Here is a 16743-nt window from a genome sequence, read left to right as displayed (position 1 = left end):
ATTCTGTAGCCTAGTAGTCACTAGGCAAAAGGAAACTTAAACTCGCAGCATAGCACTTCTACAAAACAGTTACAGGATACCACATGGTCAATTATTCATAAACTATGTGCCTCTCAATGCTAGTACAGCTCTATATAAGTCAACATCAAATATGCACATGGGGAAACAGAGCCTAAAATATTTTTGAGGGCCACTTACTGTTGTAAATATACCTCACATTAAATCCATAAAAAATCTGTAAAAAAAAAAAAAAAAGGGCACAATGTACTGTATTATTTAGATTTTTTACAGGTATTTTATCTGTTTTTTTTTTTCTTTTTTTTTTTTTTTTAATTTTGCACTGTTACTGATTATAAAATTAATGTATAATGTCCTGGCAGACAATTAGTAATTTGGATTTATTTTTAATAGGCCACCTTGTAATGAAAGAAAATGACCAAGTCTAATTTACACTATAAATATAGAGCACTAATATATATATATTAAAATATTAATTATAATGCATAAAATATGTGACTATGAGCATTCTCTGTGTGTAATTTCTCTACCCACTAATAATATTATAAAAATTTGATGACAAATAATTTAAAATTAATATTTATTTTTACTTCCTGAGTTCCACCACCTCTAAAAACATAATTTAACCAAAGACAATATAATACAGTCACTCATTCAGAAAGAAAAAGGAGACACATTTACTAGCGTAATGCTCTTTTGTAGCATGTTTTCACATTAGTCGATTAATTAAGATAAAACATCGAAATTTGACTTTTGTAACCGCGTGTGGAAAAAACAGATATAAAAACTACATATCCCATCAGGCATTGCAAAACCAGGAACCACGCACCGCTGTTTCTAACCAATCACGTTCGCCGAGGCTCACTCTGATGAGCCGTTTTGCGGGAACTTTGGAGAGGAAGAGCTGTTACAACCTGACACTTAACCGCGGAAAGGTTAGTAGAATATTCTGGGTTTGCTTTTATAAAGCATTATGTCTGTATGTATTTAATAACGGATTATAAAAACAAATAATCAGCTTTGTTGTGATAAAAAGCCGTAATAAGGCAGCTAACTGTGCTAGCATAGCAAGTTGAAATAGTTGAGCCGCATTTTGCAGTTTCCCCTCAAATACATTATCAGCAACCCAATGTTACTGTCACTGATAACTTATGTGACATTCACCGCATGTTTTATCACTCTTAAAAACCTGTATCACATAAAAAAGGAAACCGCAGCTTTTAATGTCTTTTGTGACATTAAAAGTGAAACAAAAAGCATCATTGGCAGGAACGCAAATTGAAACTATCCAAATCACAAATGCTGTCAACTGGGTTTGTCTTCAGTTGTAGTGCCTAAGTGCATCTGTGATGTTGAAAGTCCTCAATATATCCACATTTTTAAGTCAACAAAGCCAAACACTCATCTGTGTGACAGTTTTGATGATTTGTATGACACACCTTAGTTTTATTGTTACTTGTTTATACTTGTAATGTAACTATTAGTAGGCCTCTGCTCTGTCTAACAAAACATGGATCCTCAGAGTAGCTATCTGTTAAGTTAATATATCTGTAATGATATGAAGTGACTACATCTAATGATTATGTTCAGATTTTATAGTGAGGTTGAGAAGTGTAAAACCACATAAAAACTTAGCTCATGGTTTGGGCAGTTACTTGGATATGTGGCCATATTGGAGATACTCAGATGTAAACAACAGCATTGCATGGGTTATGTACTACTGAATATGTTGTTCTGCTAATTTATGCTGTCTAAACCATGGGGAAAAACTTGTGGAAGCTGCTAAATCATTTAGAGAAGGACTTAGTAAGCAGGAAAGGGTGAAATATTTTGACAACCTAAAGTTATTAGGTGGTAAAGATATGCACAAGCAGTATTAATTAAGAAATTAGCATAATATTTCACCTCCCTGACCAGAAATGATAAGAACAAACACAAATGTTGTCAAGATTCTTGCCCTGAAAATCCTGGTTCAGTTTGATCAACTACAAACGCCTTTTGTTCCTCAGACAGGTTTTTGCTCTATTCTTGATTTGTTATAACTTTTGGCAGTCTGTAGTACTTCGAATGTTTTTCCTGGTATAACGATTAGCTCAGCCCACAAAATGACAATAATTGACCATTTTTAGCAGTGATAATCAGCAAAATTTGCTAGTTCCATTCGGTTCAGTGGTATTGTTTACGTTCAGCGCTGCCAATATGGCCGATTGATGACGTGTCGTGAAAGCACTCTATTTGTTGATCACTAATTTAATGTAAGCAAAAATGTAATTTCCAGAGCTGCAAAAGTCGTAGAAATTAAACATTTCTAAAATCATAAAAGGTCATGTAAATATATATACAAATAGGTAAATATTTAAACATTATTGCTAATATTGCTAATATGTTTGTAATGGATAATGTATAAAATTAGAAAATAATACAAATTCAAAGCATTCTCCCTAATGGTCCCCATTGTAATAAAACTTCTGTTTCTCTTTTTTGATACTTACAATTATACAGTACAATGCCACCGAAGTCCAAGACAGATGGGCCGAAGAAAGCAAGAGCTCCACCTAAGAGGAAACTGGCTGAAGAATTCCCACCTGGCGAAGTTCTGACAGATAATGCAAAGAAAAAATGGAAGCTTGGATCAGCTGTGGGGCAGGGAGGTTTTGGCCTGTTGTATCTTGGTAAGATTCCAAAAAGTTAATAGTTAAAAGTTAAAGTTCTAATGCTTTATTTAGTTTTGCACAAATGTGAATTTGTCATATGTCTTTTAGCAAATGAAGACTCTTCAGGATCTGTTGGCGCTGATGCATCTTATGTCATTAAAGTGGTAAGGGGCTTTTTTTTTTTTTTTTTTTTTGCTTTTGCTTTTGGTTGTGGCAGATATATGTCTAGATGTTGAACTTTTTTAATACCTGTGATGTTTGGGTTGTTAGCAGTGTAATGTCAGTCAATGAAAGGCATGCCTGTGAGCTTAACTAGAACAATGAACAAATATAAAATAAAGGATAAAAAAGAAAATCAGTAAACTTAATTATTTAAATTATGTAATTTTCTATAACAACCATCACTTTAAATATTGTTTTATTGTATGTAAAGCAATAAAACTTATGATTATTACCTGATAGATAATAACTTGGGTACAGGAGTGTGACTTACACTACACAGTCAATTTTTTTGGGGAAGAAGAAAAGAAGTCTCTTCTGCTCACCAAGACTTTGTTTGATCCAAAGTACAGAAAAAAACAGTAAAAGTTTTATTTTTTTTTTTACTATTTAAAATAACTGTTTTCTATTTTAATATGTTTTAGAATTTAATTTATTCCAGTGATTTCAAAGCTGAATTTTTAGCATCAATACTCCAGTCACATGATCCTTCAGAAATCATTCAAATATTCTGATTTGCTGCTAAATATATATATATATATATATATATATTATTATATATACATATTATTATGTTGAAAGCAGCTGTGTAGAATTTTTTTTTCAGGTTTCTTTGATGAATAGAACATTCAGAAGAACAGCAATTGTTTGAAATAGAAATCTTCTGTAACATTAACATATAATTGTCTTCATCATCACTTTTGATCAATTTAAATAATTTTTGCTAAATAAAAGTATTAATTTCTATAAAAAAAAATATATTGACTTCAAAATTTTGAATGTTATAGTGTATACTGTTACAAAAGCTTTTTATTTCAGATAATTGCTGATCTTTGGATCTTTCTATTCATCAAATAATCCTGAAAAAATGTACTCAACTGTTTTAAATATTGATAAACACTGGAATAATTTTCACTGAAGAAATTTCGCTTTGATCACAGGAATAAATTACATTTTAAAATATATTCAAATAGAAAGCATTTCTTTTAAATAGTACAAATATTTCACAACATTACTGCTTTTGCTGTATTTTGGATCAAATAAATGCAGGCTTGGTGAGCAGACAAGACTTCTTAAAAAAAAAAAAAACATTAAAAAATCTTACTGTCCAAAAACTATTAAAGACCATAATATCCTAGAGACATAGAGATCCAGTAATGTCCTAGCATGTTTTCACGAACATGTAAACAAATGTTTACTTTTTCAAAGCAAACTAAATAGAATAATTTAGTGCTTTAGTAAAGTGGCATTGCATGGAAGTGCTATATTATACTTTCCCTCTGCTGTTTTTTTTTTTTTTTTTATGTATGTGGGTTCACGTTTTTATATTTTCTTCTAAATGTCAGTTATTTTTGGTGATTATTTTCACTGTATCTTGCAGGAGCCCAGTGACAATGGCCCTCTCTTCTCTGAACTGAAGTTCTACATGCGAGCTGCCAAACCTGATCTAAGTATGCCCTTGTGACTGCAAACACACCCTCATATGCATGATGAGGCAGACTGAAAAAAGTCGAAGAGCAACTCTTTTAATTAAAGAAAGTTGTGAGCTCACCATTGAGGGCCTTATGGAGACAGACATACCACAACTCTCTGCCTTTGGTGGCTCTTATGGCTGCCCCAAGGCCACAGCATTGCGCTTTATTTAATAACAATCCAAATGTCAGTCTCCCTTGACAATTAACTGCTATATTACTAAGGGATGCTCATGTTTTATTCATTGGAATATTGTAATGTTGGTAAATATTTGTCCCACCAGCAGATTACCTTGCGGCGCACTTGCAGTTTGGTCCCTGAGGAATACTCTTATATTACTTTGAGCACCAACAAGTTTACAGAATAAAAGTTTTGAATAATTTACCCACTTTATTTAGGAATTGATCATTTGATTGCATTTAATGGTTACTGTGTTAATCTCACTTAGTCATTTTCGAACTGATTTAGAACACTGTAGTGTTTTTTATATCGTTGTGAAGTCTAATAGTTAATATGTTGTAAATCATGTTGTGATTAGAATGTTTTATATGTTTATTCAGTTGGATCTTGGATGAAATCAAGGAAAATAGACTATTTGGGAGTTCCAAAATATTGGGGCTCTGGTTTTCATGAGAAAGGTGGTAAGAGGTAAGGGGGAAAAAAATCACAATTTTACATGATAAATAACATGACATCTTAATTTTTTTTATTAGTGTTAATTAAAAAAAGTGTAGAAAATTTACTACATTTTTTGATCTTTTAAACATGCAACAAGGCCATTTAAAGTGTGATGATTTCACCTAAATCTTCATGACAGATACAGATTTATGGTCATGGATCGATTTGGAACGGACCTACAGAAGAAATTTGAGGCAAATGGAAAGAAATTTCCAAGGAAACTGGTTCTTCAGCTGGGACTCAGACTTGTAGGTTTCTTTTAAAAGTCCCTCTGTCAAAAGTAGCAATCTATGCTAAAAATGTTGTTGCATTAAGTTTTTTTTTTCACTTACAAAGGATTGGGATCAGTAAGATTTTTAATGTTTTTTAGAGAAGACTTTTCTGCTTTTATTTGATTAAAAATGCAGAAAAAAATGTAATATTGTAAAATATTATTGAAATTAAAAATAGTGGTTTTCTGTTTTATTATGCATTAAATTATAATTTATTCCTGTTACACAAAGCTGAATTTTTTAGCATCATTACTTCAGTCTTCAGTGTAATGTGATTTATTACTTTTGTTATCAATGTTGGAAACGGTTGTGCTGCTTAATATATATATATATATATATTTGGAACCTACGATAATTTTTCAGGGTTTCTTGATAACTTAAAATGTTAAAAAGAACAGCATTTATTAAAAATAGAGATCTTTTGTTACAGTATAAACTACAGTTCAAAGTTTGGGGTCAGTCATTTTTTTCTTTCTTTTTTTAGAAAGAAATTAATATTTTTATTCAGCAAGGATGCATTAAATGGATGAAAAGTGATAGTAAAGACTTACATTGTTAGAAAAGATTTTATTTTTAATAATTCCAAACTGTTTCCAACATTGATAAAAAAAATCAAGCATATTAGAATGATATCTGAAGGATCATGTGGCACTGAAGACTGGAGTAATGGCTGCTAAATAGTCAGCTTTGCATCACAGAAATAAATTGTATTGTATTTTTTTAACAAATAAATGGAAATCTGATGAGCAAAAGAGACTTCTTTGAAAACCTTGTATGTAGAATAAAATACAAATAATTATTCAACATACTTGTCACTAAATACAAATACATTTTATACCTATAGAATTTAAATAAAAACTTTTTAAACAATTTTCTAGTCACTGTTATGGCACTGCAGGCAGTGGAAGCAAATCTTATATTTCTGTATTATTATAAGATCTCATATTCTAACATATCTTTCATCTCTCTAGCTTGACATTCTGGAGTACATCCATGACCATGAATATGTGCATGCAGACATCAAAGCCTCCAACCTCCTTCTGTCCTACACCAACCCCAATCAGGTTTGTTTCAAGCCTTCCACATGTTTAACAGATCTCTGTTGCCATGGCTGTATGGCTCTAACTGTAGAGAGACTTGGAAGGCAGTGTGTGTAGACTGCAGGACTATACAGAGCTCCTGCTTCTTTTAATTGGAGTACCAGTGATTTGCAATGTAAGAAACTACTTGTCTTATTTTTTTTTCCATCTGTTAATGAGATTTGGGTGGAGAAAAAAAAGCAAAACAATTTAAGCCTTTAATGCGGCTCATAAACTGGAGAGATTAGAGACAGTATTGAAGCTGTCGCTAGCAAATAAGGTTTGGGGGCTGGGCAGGGGCAAATATTTAATTTGAAGATTAATAATGTATCAGTGGTGTATTATTAAGCTGCTATTTTTAAAGTCACAATTTAAAACTCGGCCTCTTGGGATTAGTCGCTGCTTACTTGGTGACTGAGCATCCTTTTTTGAAATTGCCAGGGTGTTCGTTCTGCTTCTGAATACATGTGTATCTGTGTTTTATAAATGTGTGTATAAAATGCACTGGTTGTACACTACCAGTCAAAAGTTTTTTTTTTTTTTAAAGAAGTCTCTCCTGCTTAACAAGCCTGTATTTATTTGATACAAAGTACAGCAAAAACAGTACAATTTTGAAATATTTTTACTATTTAAAATAACTGTTTTCTATTTGAATATATTTTAAAATATAATGTATTTCTGTGATTTCAAATCTGAATCATTACTTTAATCTTTAGTGTCACATGATCCTTCAGAAATCATTCTAATATTCTGGTTTGCTGTTCAAGAAACCATTTTTATTATTATTATTATTATCAATATTTAAAACAGTTGAGTACAATTTTTCTGGATTCTTTGATGAATAAAAAGAAGTAAAGATCAGCGTTTATCTGAAATAAAAAGCTTTTTATAACATACACTACCATTCAAAAGCTTGCAGTCAGTATATTTTATTTATTTTTTTCTTTTGGGGGGGGTAATACTATTCAAAAATAATGTTTTTTTGAGCAGCAAATCAGAATATTAGAATGATTTCTGAAGGATCATTTGACTGGAGTAATGCTAAAAAATCAGCTTTGAAATCACAGGAATAAATTACATTTGAAAATACATTCAAATAGAAAACAGTTATTTTAAATAGAAAAAATGTTTCAAAATTGTACTGTTTTTGCTTTATTTTGTATCAAATAAATGCTGGCTTGGTGAGCAGAAGAGACTTTAAAAAAACAAAATCGTACTGTTCAAAAACTTTTGACTGGTTAAAATTAAATTATAGAAATGCTTAAAAATATTTTAGTATTTTAACTCATGGATATAGAAACTATACTGTTTGAAAGTAACCGTTTTATGACTTCACTGAATTCTGAACTGAATGTGAATGACTCCTATGAAATGGTTCTTTAAAAAAATATTTCAAAAGATTCATCAGTTAGCAGTTTAAATCAGTCAAGTGTTTCAAAGAGTAAACTCACAAATCCATATAAGTGGTTACTAAACAAAAAACTAAAAATAATTATAACATGCAGTTTAGCAAGTCAGATGTTCATTCAGTAACCACTTGGATGAATGTGTTTCTATTCAAAAAAGACGTTTTGTATTTTAAGACTGTTGGGAGGACAGTTTTGTGTTCTTGATAATATTTTTGTGCGTTGAGTGTTGATGCTGGCAGTTTCTAATCAGCAGCCCCAGCTTTGAACACCACATGACAGTGTGAAAGTTTAGTTGATAGTTTTTTTTTTGTTGTTGTTTTTTTTTAAGTTTGTCACTGTAGGTGAGCTGTTAATCTTTCCAGTTGTAAATTGGCGTATGCAGTTATTTCTGAGACACTCTACATGGACACATCAAATAATTTTGCACTTTTTGGGGAAGTAATAGGTGCACCTGCAATTTGTGCACTGACTTTTTGGGTATCTTTGGAACTCTCTTAACTGCTTCCTGCTGCTTTGAAACCAAAGTGCTAATTGTCAGATCTCTTTTATTAGTGACACACACTGCTAATTGGCAATCAGTCTGTTTGCAGCTTCAAATGTGATTTATTTGTAGTAATCTTCAAGTTACTGTGAGGTTATTATCTTGGATGTGTTATATCTTTAAATAATATTTCATTTCCTAATCATTTTTTTTTTCTGTTGCACAATAAAAAAAATTTGTTTTAATCCAGGTATATCTAGTGGATTATGGATTGGCCTACAGATATGCTCCAGAAGGAGTGCCAAAGGAGTACAAAGAAGACCCAAAGAGGTGTCATGATGGGACCATTGAGTTTACTAGTATTGATGCGCACAAAGGAGTCTGTAAGAAATTGTAACAATTTGTCAAAAAGCTACCCTTTATAATAGCCTCTGATAATTAACATTTCCTCTCTGTTTGGGTGTTTATTACATTTCAGCCCCTTCAAGAAGAGCAGACCTGGAAATTTTGGGCTACTGCATGATCCAGTGGCTTTGTGGCCGTCTACCTTGGGAGGATAAACTTCAGGACCCACTGTATGTTAGAGACTCCAAACTCAGGTGACTTTGCCTTTAACCTCATTTGTGGCATTTCAGCTTTTACTTATTTCTGAACCAAGATGTAATCTACCTATTTTACCTATCATCTATTTTTTGCCATGGGATAATGAATATTGGGATAATGAGTAATGAATAACTAATATGCCTCTTTGCAGTGCAACTAATTCATTTTTTCCCATTAATTTCCTTAGAGCCAATTTCTTTTTACAGATAATAATGGATTATTAGATTTAATGAATCATAATTATAATTATACGTTTAAGATTTAGATTTTGTTTGATTTATTTTTAAATATCCGTCTCCTCAGGTGTAGAGACAATATCGATGAGTTCTTGAAAAGCTGTTTCCCTTCAGAAAAAATACCAGGTGAGGAAAAACTGAGCAATCTTTAAGTTCCCAGGAGAAGCTTTCATATATTTAAAAAGGCAACTGCACTTTGGTTGTAAAATATCAATAATATATTTAGCAATACGGTAGGTTAATAGTCTTAAATCTTAGGACATTTCTTACAACTAAATGCAATTTAAGCATATTTATTTTCTGTGTCGCGACCGCATGAGCACCTGTGAATTCTGCAGTATTACTTTTTGTTTGTCTGCCAAGCGGTAATTGGAGTGACGCACTTACGAGCTCCGATGCGCAAACAAGAGCGCGAGGGCCTCTTCTCTTGATAATGAGTGTGGACCTGGTGATTTAGTCTTAATTAGAGCTAATCTATCAGCTCTGTGCTAATTCCCAGCAACTTCTCACACTAACTTTAAACTGGAGCGTGAACGCTTTCCACTTTTTATACATATACGCATTTTCTGTTGACAAATATTTTCTTGTAAAATGTTTAGTGTGTGTATATATATATATATATATATATATATATATATACACACACACACACACACACACACACACACTGCCGCTCAAAAGTTTGAGATCAGTAAGATTTTTTTATGGTTTTTAAATATGTTTCTTATGCTCATAAAGGCTTATATTTATTTGTGATATTGTGAAATATTATTTCAATTTAAAATAACTCTTTTCTTTGTGAATATATTTTAAAATGTAATTTATTCCTGCGATACAATGCTGAATTTTCAGCATCCTACTCCAGTCTTCAGTGTCACATCATCCTTCAGAAATCATTCTAATATGCTGATTTATTATCAATGTTAATACAGTTGTGCTGCTTAATATTTTGTTGGAACCAGGGATTTTGACTTCTTTTTTTCCCAGGATTCTTTAACTAATAAAAAGTTGGAAAGAACAGCGTTTATTTAAAATAGATTTTTTTTTTTTGCAACAATATAAACTACCATCTAAAAGTTTGGGCTCAGTACATTTTTATTCTTTTTTTTTTATAGCAAAAGACTGATGGCAAAGACTTATATTTTTAGAAAATATGTATATTTTGAATATATGTTATTCTTTTAAACCTTGTATTCATCAAGAATCCTGAAAAAAGAATCAGATTCCAAAAAAAAAACTTTTAAGCAGCACAACTGTTTCCAACATGATAATACCCATAATTAATCAGCATATGATTTTTGAAGAATCATTTTAAGAATTAAAAAAAACTTAAATGTAGAACACATTATTTTAAACTATAATAATATTTCACAGTATTACATTTTCTCTGTATTTTTGATCAAGTAAATCCAGCCTTGATTAGCATATAAGAATATAGTATAATACACACACACACACATATGTGACCCTGTACCACAAAACCAGTCATAAGGGTACATTTTTGAAATTGAAATGTAAACATCTTATGAAAGCTGAATAAATAAGCTTTCCATTGATGTTAGTATGGGACAATATTTGGAAATCTGGCATCTGAGGGTGCAAAAAATCTAAATATTGAGAAATTTGTCTTTAAAATTGTCCAAATGAAGTTTTTAGCAATGCCTTTTGCTAATCAAAAATGTAATTCTGAGATATTTATAGTGGGAAATTTACAAAATATCTTCATGAAAAATGATCTTTACTTAATATCCTAATGATTTTTGGCATTTAAAAAAATTGGATAATTTTGACCCATACAATGTGTTGTTGGCTACTTATGACTGGTTTTGTGGTCCAGGGTCACATATACATATAGTAAGTGTACATAACCTGTATTCACAGTGCCTCGTAAAAATGGCTCTGACCACTGTAGTCTATACTATAGTCTTCAGAATCAATATACAATGTAGCCTATGAGCCGTTGCATTTTGTTTATTTTTTGTGCTCAATGTCACAAATTTACCTAGAAATAGTCAAAATATAACATTTTTTGTCACAATGTTTCTGTAAGGTTTTAAACAATTCACAATTATAAAATTTTAATATCTGACTTTTTGGACCCGAAGTAATGCACTATATTAGCTACCCTGCACGACCACAAAACAGTGAAAAAATAAAAGCTGAAGTTTTTAAACAAACTTGTTTTTCACCCTTCTCCGTTCTCGACCTCTGCATTGCTTAGTTTTGCAGTCAGTGTGCGGCAGTCTGTACTTTTGCAGAACTTTAGGGCGTTCTTTCTTTGTGTCGTTTAAAAATCAAAGATGTCATTGGCTCCCTTTGCTCAGTCGCTGATGTGATGGCAGTTCTTAAGCCCTGTGACAGCCGCACGGCAGACGGCGAGATCCCTCCTCAGGCTGTTGTCTTGTGCGTACACGCCGCATCACAACACCGAGGTGATGGGAGGCGGCACTGTTAGCACGGCCATCACGACTAATTCTGTTTGGTGTGACTATTTTAGCAGCCGACAGTAAACAACAGTTTGTGAGCGGAGAAGTATGAGGAACAAAGTGACAAATGTCAGCCCCTCTCCTCTAAACTTAGCCTGAAGGTTAAAGTGTGAGCGTCTGCTGAGAAGACATTGCCCTACAGGGACTGTTCTGTTTTTTTATACGTATGTGCACGTGTACCTTATTAACATCGGACTTTGGCGTGTTTATTTGAGATGAACTTTGAGACAGAGCTCCAAGTAAATTTAGCTTAAATGCTCCCGTTTGTTTATTGACCCAGAAGCATCTGGGTGCAACTATATTGCTAAGGCTGAAAAATTAAATCCATTTTCATTCAAATTAAATTGTTGTGCTTAAAGTAGTTCACTTCCAGAACAAAAATGTATAGATAATGTGCTCACCCCCATGTCATCCAAGACGTTCCATGTCTTTCTTTCTTCAGTCGTAAAAAAAAAAAAAAATCTTCTATGGTGCCCCGAGTTTAAACTTCCAAAATGCGACTTCAAACGATCCCAAATGCGGTTGTAAACGACCCTAGCCAAGGAAGAAGGGTCTTATCTAGCGAAACAATCGGTTATTTTTTTATTTATTACAGTTTATATCATTTTTAACCTCAAGCACCCATCTTGCTCTGTCTGACCTCTTGTTTTTTTCCGGTTCAAGACATTTAGGGCAGCGGTTCCCAACCGGGGGGGTCGCGACCCACCAGGGGGCCTCAGTGATCCTCCAGGGGAGCTGCGAGATATCTTAAAATTAATTTAAATATTATCCTGTAATTGTTTAATTTCATTATTAATGCGCTAAATGAGAATAATAAAAGCACATCCTCTCTCGTGTTCTGTGATTGATTGCTTCAGACTTGGCACAGCAAGCCTCATCACACTGTTAAATACAGACTAAATGGCGGCTCAAAACTTCCAAACGCTGTACGCAAACTACTTTTGCATCTCTCGGCTGCATGCATGAAGCAAACCGTCGTGCTAATGTAAAGGTAAAAACAATTAATGTCATAATAACGAACTTGCGCATGCCTAAAGTCTCGTGTATATCAGAGTCGTACATGAGACACGCATAAGTCTGCTATTGATTCACAAACTATGCACGCTCTCGGGGCTCTGATGCCTATCGTATTTTGCGTGAAATTTCAAACATTTGCCTAGTTGTCCAAATTAATGTGAGTGTTTTTTTTAATGGATGCTCACCCATAGAAGAGGAGTGAGGCTCGGTGTTTACGAGCATCAGGCGCGCACTGACAGAGTTCACTGATCCAGTCTTCGTCGAACCTTCACATCGATGTGTTTCAACAGATTTAGAATGTATTTGCTGTATTTTGAATTTGTGTATTAATTTTTTTAATGGATACAAACGGTAGCTATTCAGTCAGTCAAGTTCAAAGGGAGAGGTTTAGTGGTCTTTTGGTATCTCCCTGTTGTAAGGCATGTTCACTTATTTAAGAAAAAGTACTCTTAAGTTGTAAAGGATGTCTGAAGTAAAATAATTTTAAAAGTTAGAATTGAGCAGAGGTTTTCTTTAAGGATTATAAGGTATATTTGAAGTTTTAATTTAAAATTTGTTTGAATTTTGAGTTTTTTTATAACATGCAGTAGAAGAATAATAAGGCAAAACAAATGTTTTGGTTAATAAAAAAGGTTTAAAAATAAATACTTTTTTCTTTACTGTGGAAGTACAGTATAAGAGGACATGTCAGATATAGGGGGGCTTTGCAAAATTGGCCGGAGAAGGAGGGGGGCCCCGGAGTAAAAAAGGTTGGGAAACCCTGAGTTAGGGTATCTCGCTAAACTTCAAAATCGTCCTACATAGTTGTTTTACCTTTTTTGTTAAGGATGTTTGATCTTCTTTGCATGTTCACTTTGCAGCGATGTAGGGTGATTTTTGAAATGATTTTTGAAATTGAGGGAGAAAAGTTTTGGCGGTGCATTTAAGGTTAAAAAGTATGTAAATTGTAATTTAAAAAAAAATCCAAAACATTTGTTTTGTTAAAAATAAGACTCTTCTTCCTTAGCTGGGATTGTTAACAACTGGATTTGGGATAGTTTGAAGCTGCATTTTGGAAGTTCAAACTTGGGGTCCCATTGAAGTCCACTATATGGAGAAAAATCTTGAAATGTTTTCCTCAAAAAACACAATTTTATTACGACTGAAGAAAATTTAATAACATGGGGGGTGAGTACATAATCTGTAAATTTTTGTTCTGGAAGTGAACTTCTTTGTGTTTTTCAATTTCTAGAGGAAATGAAGAAGTTCATGCAAGAGGTCAAGGGTCTCGGATACACAGACAAACCAGATTACGCCAAATTGCGAGGTGTTTTGCAGCAAGGCCTGAAGACCATAGGGGCGACCGACGACAAAAAGCTGGACTTCGGCGTGTCGACCAACGGCTCAGGCCCGCCCTCCGTCAAGGTGAGAGCCACCTTCAGGAGAACATCAAAAAGCCGACCTTTGTCCAACTCCCTCATTCACGGCACATTGAAAATGCTGCGACAGTCGCTTTTTGAAGCCCGCCATTTAAAAACGAGCCCATTTCAACATCCTATAATTTGTTTACCTGTTGAAAGCAGATTAAAATTTGAAAATGCCCACACACGATCCAAGACTAATTGCTCGGGTTAGTAGGAAATGCTGTCGAGTGCATTGATTTTCAAATACGATTAACGTGTGATGCTTTTAACCAGTGTTTCTTGAGCTTATTTGGATTCTTTCTTGGAATCGACACATAGACGTGCCCTCATTTTACCTTAGTGTGGCTTGATGTTAATATTTGTATGAATTGCTTTTGCCGGATATTTTCAGATAGTAGAATGTCATTTGACCCTAGTTTCTTACCCTCAAGGTGTCAGCTGGTATGAGATCTCACTCTGAAATAATACAGCATCTCTGAATACTTGGGAAAGAGGTTATTAATCACTGAATTGTTTTGTCTGGATTGCAAGTTAAATGATCTTTAGAAGTGAATTCTGCAGCCGTCGTGTTTCTTTTTTGTGTATTTCGTGTAAAACAAACCGTCCGAGCCCACAAAGATGCCCTTGATGGCATATACTTTGTGAAAGCGATAAGACTGTGGCTTCATTCATGGGGTCCGGCACAAAGAGCTCTTGGCAACAAAGCCGTCTGCATCTCAGGTTCTCTCAAGCGCCCGGGTGTTTATCCCAGTGGCCCCTCCTCTTCCTCCCACAGACAGGTCCTGAGTGCCTGTGTTTATTCCCTGCTAATGTATCACAAATTTGCTGACACGGTAACCTTGGAGTCGGCGCGGGCCGGCAATCAGCGAGCCGCACTTACGACAGGGGAGGGGACGGACTCTCCTCGCTTCCCACAATGCAGTTTGCATATGGAAGGTGCCACCAGGGAGCTGGCCCATGCCAGCTGAGGGTTACCTGCCCACTGCCGTTATTGTATGTAATTATCGAGCCAATCTGTTCAGCTCAGCAGGGTCTGGATGGTAATCATGAGGCAGCAATTGGCAAAATGGAAGGGAAATGTGAGGGGGTGTGGGGGGGGCTAGTAAGGATGATAGTTCAAGTCCGAGAGAGGGGCGAGCATTCATTATGCAGTCTGAGTGAAGAAAAGGGAGAATTTGATTGCTGTCGTTAAGTGCATCTTCTTCATAACCCCTGGTTCGGTTAGTACGATTTCCTTGAATTGAAGACTTGAGCTTCTATGCTAGAATTTTCATTTGAGGACAGAAAAAAACAAGGATTTTTGATTGATGAAATTGTTAAAATAGATTAACTCATAGTAGGCTTTATTGTTTGGAATTCTAAGAAAAATTCCCAACATTGAAATCAGTTTCCTTCCCAGTGCTGGTCATTTATAAAAGTCTTCACTGCCAATTTTGGTCAATTTAAATGCATCCTTGCTAAATAGAAGTACTATTTCTTTGAATAAATAAATAAATAAATAATCAAACTGACCCCAAACTTTTAAACAGTAGTGTACATATTGCATTTGACATTAAAATTATTTTATTTGTTCTTTCCCGATTTACTGGATAGCTAAATTGTAATTACGCTTTCTCAAGCGTTCACGGCGCCCAAGGCGCGCATAATAGTTTCCATGTGTATACAAAGCAAAAGGTCCCTTCTTAATATTTGATTTGAACTTCCTCCAAGGTTGCTCTAGGCAAGTGAATTGACCACTGCTCTTCCATCTTTTCCATCACCATGTTTGTGTCTTTATTTTTGACTGGAAGACTCCCAAGCGAAAGAAAGCTGAAGAAAAAGGCCAGTCTGCTGACGAAACCGAAGGCGGTGCCCCTGCAAAGAAAAGGCGAGCTCCGCAGAAGAAGGGTAAGTTGTGTTTCTGGACCTTGGAGTTGGCCTATTATCATCAACATGAGTAACTTCGGGTGTGGTAAATGTTTTAAAACAAATGTGTAACCTGTTTAGAAGTGAAGAGGGCTAAAAAGACGGCAAGTCCTGCAAAGCGTCCAGCGAAGAAAGAACCTCAGGCTTCGTCTGAACCAGCGGTGAAGAAAACCCGGGGAAGGCCTAAGAAGAACTCTTAATCCTTTTTGCACTCTAGTTCAAGTTGTTTCCTTTTTGTATCTTTTAAATTGTCTGGTCTGTATTTGTTCTCTGTGGTTGCATTTTCTTAAACTTTAGCAGGGTGTTGGGCACACTCTCTCGCAGTGAAATGATAATAAATAAGGGTAAAAAAAACGACAGTGGCTTTGAGTTGTGAGTTATTTTCATTCCTTTGTAATGCCTTGAATAATCAAGCCTATGCGGATGAGGTCCAGGGGGGATTGCTTTGCCCCCGATAAGGAAATCCCTGAAGGAGCTCAGAGTCCCGACTCTTCCCCCGCCACATTTTCCCCTTGTTGTTGTGCTATGAAAGCCGCCGTGTGGCTGGCACTCCGACGTCTGTGGGAGAGGCGAGCTGGTCTTTGATACCTGCATCGAGGCAGGCGAACGTGTGGCAGACGCCACAGAGCCAAGTACGTGCGTTTGGAGAAGGGGGCTCTGCGCCTTTCCGCTCGGCTGCCATTTGATCAGGTGGAGACAAAAGACTAGCACTTGGGTCCTACTTTCTGTGTCACTCTCGCTTGAGTCTTTCTTAACTTCCTGTTCTCCGCTAGGAAATGGCTTCAAAGAGCTATCATTAAAAGTTAGTTG

General features: G+C 34.8%; 1 protein-coding gene across 2 annotated transcripts; it reads left to right on the top strand.

The window, feature by feature from the left end:
* The first annotated feature begins 826 nt into the window (after positions 1–826).
* vrk1 (VRK serine/threonine kinase 1) lies at positions 827–16290 on the top strand. Of its 2 annotated transcripts, none has more exons than XM_073827078.1 (13): positions 827–953; positions 2521–2690; positions 2781–2836; positions 4273–4342; positions 4925–5012; positions 5182–5290; positions 6286–6378; positions 8534–8666; positions 8762–8882; positions 9190–9248; positions 13857–14029; positions 15819–15915; positions 16018–16290. In XM_073827078.1, the coding sequence occupies exons 2-13, from the start codon at positions 2525–2527 to the stop codon at positions 16131–16133; spliced, it is 1281 nt and encodes a 426-aa protein (XP_073683179.1). In that variant the 5' UTR covers positions 827–953; positions 2521–2524; the 3' UTR covers positions 16134–16290. The 2 variants fall into 2 exon arrangements, with proteins under 2 accessions (XP_073683179.1, XP_073683178.1); XM_073827077.1 differs by having other exon boundaries at positions 16015–16290.
* Positions 16291–16743: the final 453 nt, after the last annotated feature.

This window comes from Garra rufa, chromosome 21 (assembly GCF_049309525.1).
Source record: "Garra rufa chromosome 21, GarRuf1.0, whole genome shotgun sequence".
Taxonomy (NCBI): domain Eukaryota; kingdom Metazoa; phylum Chordata; class Actinopteri; order Cypriniformes; family Cyprinidae; genus Garra; species Garra rufa.
Note: the sequence above shows the minus strand (reverse complement) of the source record. Positions and strands in the feature narration are given on the sequence as shown.